Source organism: Galeopterus variegatus, unplaced genomic scaffold (genome assembly GCF_000696425.1).
Source record: "Galeopterus variegatus unplaced genomic scaffold, G_variegatus-3.0.2 Scaffold10329, whole genome shotgun sequence".
Classification (NCBI taxonomy): domain Eukaryota; kingdom Metazoa; phylum Chordata; class Mammalia; order Dermoptera; family Cynocephalidae; genus Galeopterus; species Galeopterus variegatus.
Genome location: NW_007736440.1, coordinates 45,795 through 55,492, shown reverse-complemented (window position 1 = coordinate 55,492; position 9,698 = coordinate 45,795). Strand labels below are relative to the sequence as shown.

The 9,698-nt window shown below is 35.2% G+C and overlaps 1 protein-coding gene across 1 annotated transcript in view; it reads left to right on the top strand.

Moving 5' to 3' along the window:
- The window catches only part of LOC103609942 (afadin- and alpha-actinin-binding protein-like), a gene marked incomplete at its 5' end in the record, with an annotated part of 12,085 nt that extends 2,742 nt beyond the window's left edge, over positions 1–9,343 (top strand). The window contains 5 exon segments of the mRNA XM_008594199.1: positions 49–185; positions 535–708; positions 3,745–3,859; positions 4,311–4,476; positions 8,494–9,343. Of these exon segments, the coding sequence (XP_008592421.1) occupies positions 49–185; positions 535–708; positions 3,745–3,859; positions 4,311–4,476; positions 8,494–8,668 (767 nt within the window).
- Positions 9,344–9,698: the final 355 nt, after the last annotated feature.

Below are 9,698 nucleotides of genomic sequence, written 5' to 3'. Positions count from 1 at the left end.
TTAAATGGTGGCTGCAAAGCCTATACCAACTTACTGGGTTTTTGTTAGTTTCAAAGGTACACTTAGAAGGTTTTAATGATGAAGATGTAATCTCAAGACAAGACCATGAACAAGAAACTGAAAAACTCGAGTTAGAAATTCAGCAATGTAAAGAAATGATTAAAACTCAGCAACAACTTTTACAGGTAAAAGTAAATTACCTTTTAAAGATGTTCTCCCTGTGATAGGTCAGAATATTACTGAATCTTACTAGATTTTTATTCCTTTATTTTATAAGATCTGTAGTACTTGGCATTTTTTCGTGTCTAAACTAAGTTCTTTGCTAACAGATACATTACATACCATTCTTTAAATAGTCCATGCTTTGCCATTTGGGGGTAGTAGCATTTAGGAAATGAGAATCCTCTTTTGACTTTCTGATTCTTTATCATTTCTGTCCTTGCCCTAAAGTTTGACCTGCCTTCCCTTGCTTTCATGTCAACTTGGAGTGTTGTGGGGACCCTCTGGAATTTACTATGTTTTAAAATTTAATAGCAGCAGCTTGCTACTGCATGTGATGATGATACCACTTCACTATTACGAGACTGTTATTTGTTGGAAGAAAAGGAACGCCTCAAAGAAGAATGGTCTCTATTTAAAGAACAAAGAAAGAATTTTGAGAGAGAAAGGAGAAGCTTTACAGAAGCTGCTATTCGCCTAGGATTGGAGGTATTTTAAACAATTGTAGAGTTTTTGAAAATTGAGGGAGAGGAGGCCTCAGTAGAATGCTTTTAAGTTCTTTTTTTAATTGTTTCTGGATATCCAATTTTTTCTGAAGTATTTTACTGGTCATCTCATAAATAACTTCAAACGGAAGGGAGGCTGAGCACATGAATTATAGAATAATATCTTTTTCCCTTTACCAGATTTGGCAATTGAAAAAATTTTTAGAAAGCTATAAGCTTTAATTATCCCTTTCAGATTGGCTTTCTACTGTTATGTGTTTAGTTTCACACAAGAAATGTCTTTGGGGCATCTGTCCTTTTTCCACTATCAGTATGTGTGGTATCAGAAGATAGTGCAGCCAAGAGCATCTTTGTAATTTACAAAAAAAAAAAAAAAAAAAGGAAGTACAGTAAAAAATAGTTTCCTCTGTTTCCGATCCTTCATCCATCCATGGTAATGGATTGCATTGTTATATATATATATACACTTCAACAGCTTGCTTTTTTTTTTTAACTTAATGTATTGACTACATATTTCTCTTCCAAAAATTGTATAAGTAATATCTGAACATGGTTTAAAAAAAAAACCAAACCTATGCAAAAAGATGCAAATGAAAAAATGTTCCCTTATCCCCAGTTTCATTACTAAGAGGTAACCATTGTTAAGTTTCTGTTGGCAATTCTTCTGTAGTATTTTAACTTTAATATATTTCAACTTTTTTTTCTTGATATCAGTCTATTTATATCCCTGCTGTGAAAGATAAGGAATTTAGTGTCCTTATAGTACCTGCCACCTACACTCTTCTTCATCTACATCTGATTCCTTTGTAATATTGTTACTTTTGTTCTTCTGGTTACCTTTTTTTACTTTAAATAAATAATATATGTAATGTTTCCATTTCGTGATGGCTGAACTTCAGACAATATCAACTTATCCCTGCAGTGAAAGATGAGGAAATTCTTGTAGTTACCCTTGTTTCACCTCTGCTTGACTCTGTACTTTGTAATTGTTGTTTATGACATTATTTTTCATTAAGTGTTATTACATTTATATTCTATAATATAATCCAGGTATAAGTATTTTGTCTAAAGTTTAGACTTAAAAATTGAAAACTAAGAAAGAATATTAATGACATGATTATGTAAATATTATTAATTCTATACCCAAATATGTTTAGACACATAGAAGAGAAAATATTCTGTATTATTAAGACTTTGTCACCCAGAAGAAATGTATCACTGTTTAGTGAATTCTTTGACTTTCTTTGTAGCTTCCTTTGTGATTTCTGCAATCAGATTCAGCTGCCATGTCCTTACATCTCATGTTATTCTTTTTTAGGTTCCTTTTCAGTTTGCTATGTTACCTTCTTGAGTAATTTTTTCATAAATAGTGTATGAATGATAAACATTCTGAATCCTGGAATATCCAGAAGTATATTCATACTTGATTGGTTTGGCTGGATTTCCAAATTTTTCCCTCAAAACTTTAAAAGAGTTGTTCTATTTCTTCTAATGTTTTGTTTTGCTAATGAGGAGGCTGATTGTAACATAACCTATATTATTTTGTAGATAACCCTGTGTTTTGATTTTTGTTCTCTACTCTGGGAGTTTTGGGGATTTTCTATTCTTAAAGCTCTGAATGAGGAGGCTGATTGTAACATAACCTATATTATTTTCTAGATAACCCTTTGTTTTGATTTTTGTTCTCTACTCTGGGAGTTTTGGGGATTTTCTATTCTTAAAGCTCTGAAATTTTACCAGGCTATGTCTAGAATAGTTCCTTTCAACCTGAAGATTCTATATTTCTTGAATTTAGGGAATTTTATTTTTTCTTTCTTTGACTTTTCTGTGTTCTGGAACTTTTATTAGATATTTGTCTTACCTACAAATGTTTGACCCTCTGAATTTATCTATAGGTTGACTTTGTGTTCTAAATTCTGGATATTCTCTTACCTTTATCTTAGGAATCACCAAACTGGTCTTCAGGGTCAGTTTTATTATTTACTTTTTAGCCAATTAAGTTTTTATTTCAGAATTTATCTTTTAAATTTTCTAATGCCCTTAACTTTTGTATTAATAGCATTATATTATTTTACAGATGTTTATTTGTCTGATAATATTTTACAATTTTTAAAAAAAGTTTCTTCCATCTCTTGGATTATTTATTATCCATGGTCAGTTGTCTCTATTAATGTTGGCCCTTTTTCCTCTTACACTATTCGTTTTCTTCAAATGTCTGGTGATAACAGTATTCTGTATTAATATTTATAAATGAAAGACTACATGTTGGTTATTTTAAGTAGCTGACGTGGATTTCTTCCATAGTAATGGAAGTCAGTTTCACCAGTAGCTACCTTCCTCAGGAAACAAACAGTTTGTGCCAGCAAGTTTCTCCTATCTTATGGGATCACCCCTGTATCTGAACCCATATTCCTAATACTACTCCAAGAGATACTCTTGCTGTCAGTGGCCTGCTGCCTTTCCCTGCCTGTGGTCCCTGGGGACAGTAGGGACAGTGAGGGGCATGGGAAGGAAGAATGAGAGACGTAAAGGGTGAGGGAGAATTTAGTTTAGGATTCATCAGCTGTTTAGAAGGGGAGGTTTGATGTAACCTGCATGTGGTTTAGTGGTTGTGGCTGCTAGTACTAGCAGATGGCTAGAGGATGAGAGAGATGCCTGATGAGCCATATGTCCTTTTTTTTTTTTTCAAGTGATTAATTTACAATGTAGGGTGTTTTTCTGTTGTTTGTAATTTTATATTTATAATGTTCCATATTTTCAGGAGTTATGCTAATATTTGTTTCCTTTTTTCATTGTCCATTTGAATTTATTCAAACTTGGTGTGAAAATAGTGACTGTTGGTTTATTTTAAAGTATTTTTTTAATGAAACTTTTCGTAGTTCTCTAAGCTAATTCATTTGACATAAGTTTATATAGGTAGCCAGAGAGCAAGCAGATAGCTAGAGAAATCTTGTGAAATGGAAACTGTGTGGGTGCTGAAATACTGACCATTATTTTTTTGGTTTGTTTGTTATGGTAGAGAAAGGCATTTGAAGAAGAAAGAGCCAGTTGGTTAAAGCAACAGTTTTTAAATATGACTACCTTTGACCACCAGAACTCAGAAAATATGAAACTTTTCAGTGCCTTCTCAGGAAGTGAGTATTTCATAAACTTTTTATATAAATAAAATACGACAGATTATTAATATAAAACTTTGGAGTTCACCAGTAAGAGCTTTGTAATTGGAACTAAAAATCAACTTTAATATTTTATTTACTGTAGTCAAAATGGGGATGACGGGAGGAGTATGCATACCAAAAGTAATTTTGGGGATGAGTGTGTAATAGTGTCAACTTTCTGAAAATTCACAATCTAGAAATATTATTTTTAAAACTAGATCCTTCTAAATGTTTGTGGAATGTGCAATAAAGATTGCAAGATTAGCGATATTCAAATTAATTTGTTCTGTCACATTCCTCACTCAGAACAGCAAATGAATCATCCTCATGACCTTCCCAGTATTTAATACCTCACCATGTGTACTGCTTTTTTTCTCTTCCTTTTTTTTCCAACAGATTCTGATCTGGACAATCTTTTTCCCAACAGATTCTGATCTGGACAATCTTCTGGTGCACTCGAGGCAACGGCAAAAGAAGCCTCATAGTGTGTCTAATGGGTCTCCAGTTTGCACAGCTAAACTCACTAAGTCTCTTCCTGCTTCACCCTCAACTTCAGACTTTTGCCAGACACGTTCCTGTGTATCTGAACATAGGTATTTGTCTATAGGTAGTCTTTTCACATATTTCTAAAAATTACTAAAGTTGTACTTCTGAGGAGAAGTTGGGATGTCTGTGGTATTAGTCACAATAAAGGCTTTGGGGAGGAATTTAGTATATTTATTTATTCTACACGTTTTTATGGGGAGTCCAGCATATACAGCCATTGTGGTGGGAATACACTAGTAAACAAGGAAGATCTGCTCCCTGTGTCTTGGAGCGGAGTCATATAACGTGTATCTTTTTATTTCACATTTAAAACACAAAGTATAGCTTTATTTACAGGAGTTAACTTAAAATTTTAAGAACTATAATTGCATTAAATAGGAGGATACTATTTTGACTTTTTTGTGTGTATGTATTTTAAAATTTCTTTTTGTATGCCCATTTTATTGGTGTTGAAGGGCAAAGAATGAGAAAAGCCTATTCATCTTGAGTGATAAAGAAGATCTATGCCCAAGGGTGATAGTGTGAAAAAAGTTTGCTCCCCACCCCTAGGAAACCCATATATTGCTGTTAATTGGTACATTTTGGTATTTTCCTCTCTCGTGTTGTTAAACCATTTTCTAAGATATAATGTCAGTTCTCTATTTTAGAGCCTATTTCAAGATTAATTTTGAAGGAAGCAGAACATTTCTAGTGAGACAGAGGAATAGAAATAGGATTAATTTTGAAGTAAGCAAAGGAAGCAGATAGAACATTTCTAGTGAGATAGAGAGGAATAGAATAATAATAACGATATTAGAAAGTTGGAAGGTGTGGAGATAATAACTTTCCTCTTAATTCATGTAGGAGACAGTGGTCTTAAAGCCAGAGCTGCAGCAAACTTAGCCTGTGATAGGGAGAGACTGGTGTGGAAGTAAGTGTTGAAGCAAGGGCCAGAACTGCTAAATGGAAGGATTTTTTTTTAAAAGTCCATGACTTTTAAAAGGTGGGGGGATTAGCACTCCAACTAAGCATTTTTTGGGGGAGTGATGCAAAAAAAAAGAGCTGGGTAAGAGCACTCCAGTCAAGCATAGAGACCTTGAGGTGGGACACACTTGGTACATTTGCAGTGGCAAGTGTACTTAGTGAGCAAGACCTAGAGGCATGAGATGAGGATGGAGAGATGTAGAAGTTCAAGAGCTGGGTAAGAGCACTCCAGTCAAGCATAGAGACCTTGAGGTGGGACACACTTGGTACATTTGCAGTGGCCAGTGTACTTAGTGAGCAAGACCTAGAGGCATGAGATGAGGATGGAGAGATGTAGAAGTTCAAATATGTACGAATGTGGAGAGAATAAGGTCACAAACCCCTGTGTACCCATCACTCAGGTTTAGCAGTTATTAACTCATGATTAATATTCATATATAAACCCACTCTGCTTGCCCCTCTGACCCAGCACATATATGGGATTTCATTTGTAAAATGTTTTAGCCTGTATTTGTAGGTCAAATATTGCTATAACAGCAATAGAAAAGCATTAGAGAATCTTAAGCAGGAGAGTGAAAAAAAAATCTAGGTTTTAAAAAGAATACAGGTTATAAGTGTCCCTTATCCAAAATGCTTGGGACCAGAAGTGTTTTGGATTTTGGATGTTTTTTTCAGATTTTGGAATATTTGCATATACAAATAAGATATCTTGGGGATAGGCCCAAGTCTAAACACTACATACATTTATGTTTCATATACACTTTATACAAATAGCCTAAAGGTAATTTTATACAATATTTTTAATAATTTTGTTCATGAAACATGACCCATCACATGAAGTCAGATGTGGAATTTTCCATCCATGGGGTCAAGTCAGCACTCAAAATATTTCAGATTTTAGAGCATTTTGGATTTCGGATTTTCAGATTAGGGATGCTAAACCTGTACTCTGTTTTATTATGTGGAAAGTAGATTATAAGAGTCAGTAATATAAGCCAGGAGATTCAGTTAGGAGGTATTACTGGAGTTGAAGTGAAAGGTGATGGTAATTTGGACCAGGGTCATTATGTGAAGATAGAAATGCTTAGATTTTTGATATATTTTAAAGTTAGAGCCAACAAATTGATGATTTGAATATGGGAAGTAAACCTTTAATTTACAGTCAAAAGATTGTAAGATGTAAGCTCTGAGTATTTTATTACACAGATATGTTACCTTTATTGTGAGTTAAGTGTTAATATATGTAAAGCATTTAAAACAGTACCTGGTTCATTGTAAACATTTAGTGAATTGCTATAAAAACTAAAATATATGTAAACAAATGTATTATAAAACTGCTTTTCTGTTTCTTGTATTCTGAGGACCACAATAAACATCATCAGTGGCATAGAAATAGAATTTTGAAATTTAAAGGAACTCTGTAAAGCTATTCATCATTACTAGCCTCTGAGAATAAAAGAAGCAGAAAAGAGTTTGGTAACTAATAGAAAAGCTCTGCAGTTTGACATGGTTCTTGAAACTTTGAATTATTTGATAAATTTGGATCTCTTATTCCTGAAGCATCTTGGAGCTGGGTTTGTAATAAGATTACAGCCAATTAATTAGGAGTATCTATAGCTAATTTCTACAACATCCTCATTGCTCCTTCACTATAGAAAGGAATTTTACATAAAGACTGTGCCTTGGGGCCGGCCCGGTGGCGCACTGCTATAGTGCGCCGCTTGGGAAGCGCGGTGGCACTCCCGCCGAGGGTTCGGATCCCACATACAGACCGGCCGCTCACTGGCTGAGTGAGGGGCGGGAGCAACACCGAGGGTTGTGATCCCGTGGCCTTGTATTCTGAGGACCACAATAAACATCATCAGTGGCATAGAAATAGAATTTTGAAATTTAAAGGAACTCTGTAAAGCTATTCATCATTACTAGCCTCTGAGAATAAAAGAAGCAGAAAAGAGTTTGGTAACTAATAGAAAAGCTCTGCAGTTTGACATGGTTCTTGAAACTTTGAATTATTTGATAAATTTGGATCTCTTACTCCTGAAGCATCTTGGAGCTGGGTTTGTAATAAGATTACAGCCAATTAATTAGGAGTATCTATAGCTAATTTCTACAACATCCTCATTGCTCCTTCACTATAGAAAGGAATTTTACATAAAGACTGTGCCTTGGGGCCGGCCCGGTGGCGCACTGCTATAGTGCGCCGCTTGGGAAGCGCGGTGGCGCTCCCGCCGAGGGTTCGGATCCCACATACAGACCGGCCGCTCACTGGCTGAGTGAGGGGCGGGAGCAACACCGAGGGTTGCGATCCCGTGGCCGGTCCCGGTCCGGTACGGGCGCGACACTGAGGGTTGCGATCCGTTGCCGGACACGAAAAAAGACAAAAAAAAAAAAAAAGAAAAGACTGTGCCTTGGATTCCATGCCAGGTAACTCAAGTACTAAGTTACTTATAGAAGAGACACTTCTGAGGTACAAGGATTATGAGAACTGAATTATTTTAAGTAAGTTCTTTTTTTTATTTTTATTTTTTGAAGTATTGGTAAATAAGTGTAAGTAAAATTTTTAATTAGGTTTTTGGTTTAGATTTTTACAATTAAAAGCAACTTTTTTTAGGATTGCCATGTTAACAGGTCATGTTAGTAAACAAAAGTCACAAGAAGTGCAAATTAGAAAAGTTTTTGTGAAAAAATTACATAAGATATTCAGTTGATAAAAATGTATTATTCATTGACTCAACTCCATAGATTTTTAAGTAGTCATTTAAGCAAATTTCTTCATTTGGAGGCTGGTTGAACCAAAACAATCTGGCTTCAGAGTCTGGTCTCTTAACCACTTTTGTAGGCATCATTAAGCATTAAGTGTCTGGATGGATGGATAGATGAAAGCGTGCTTGAACAAATAGGTAAAGAAAGAAACCATAGAGAGATTAGGAAATAGTGGCAGATGAGGACGTGGAAACATTAGCTTTCAAAACCCCTCATGTTTCCTATCTACCTTGAGCCTCAGTTAGGCAGCATGCTTCCAAGTAGACAACAGGTATAAGTAAAATAAATAGATGGATAGATAAAAGTGATCATAAGATCTACCTTTCTTTTCCCAACAGTTCAGTCAATGTACTGAATATAACTCCTGAAGAAACTAAACCAAATCAGGTTGGAAGAGAATGTACAAATCAGAAGTAGAGCATTTCATCAGGACCTGGACCACAGGAAGGTTGCTGTAGTGGATGCTCCTTGACCTACACAAATTCTCATGTAGAAAAAGATGACTTACCTTAGACGTGTGGACTGGAAGTTTTTTCATTAACATGTTCATCAAATTTCACATCTCAGTTGAAACAGGGTGCATCATAAAGTCAGTCATCTCTAATAATTGAAGTTGGTCTGAGTTGTTTGGATTTCCCTGTCTTCCCCTCAAGGAGCTGAAATGTTAAATCTATTTAAAAGGATATAAAAGCTTTGGATATGTATTTTTAGTAACAGAAGCATCTGGTTCTGTGAATGAAGGAATGTATAGATATTTGGATGGAAACAAAAGCACTAGAAAGAGTTTCCTCTTATAGGTATTAAAAATAGCACTTTTAGGAAACCGATTATTGTAAATGTTTAATTTTTGTCTCAAATATAGTTGGCATTGGAAGTTTAGCCTTTACTTGAATGTATACTGTAGATTTTTAACAAAACAAGTTCTATATTTATTATGTTTAGTGTGATTTGAAATTACCTCTTTCATATGTTTTAAATAAAGTGAAATTTATGTATGTTTTGTACATAGATATATATGATTATGTTAAGAGGCTTTAAGATTAAAAAATTTCGCACAACCTTAGGTATAGTGTTTCATGCCAATAAAATTACTTTAGTGGTATTCTGTTTACAAATGTATTGGGACCATTGCCACATTACATTTAAGAATATTTTTAATCCATCTGGGCAATAAATATTCAAAGCTGTTTCATGGAGCAAAGTTCTTTAGATAATCAACATTACTAACATGACATTTTTGAGATTTTTACAGCATTAGATTTTTATTTTATATACGTAGTATATTATAATTTTTAAAAGAGCTATTGATTATAGAGTAATAGTGTCAAGACAACAAAAACACCTTTGAGGGCCGGCCCGGTGGCGCACTGGATAAGTGCGTCGCTTGGGAAGCGCAGCGGCGCTCCCGCCCGAGGGTTCGGATCCCACATACAGACTGGTTCCCGCTCACTGCCTGGGCGAGGCGCGGGAGCAACACCGAGGGTTGCGATCCCGTTGCCGGTCCACGGTCCGGTACGGGGGCAACACTGAGGGTTGCGATCCC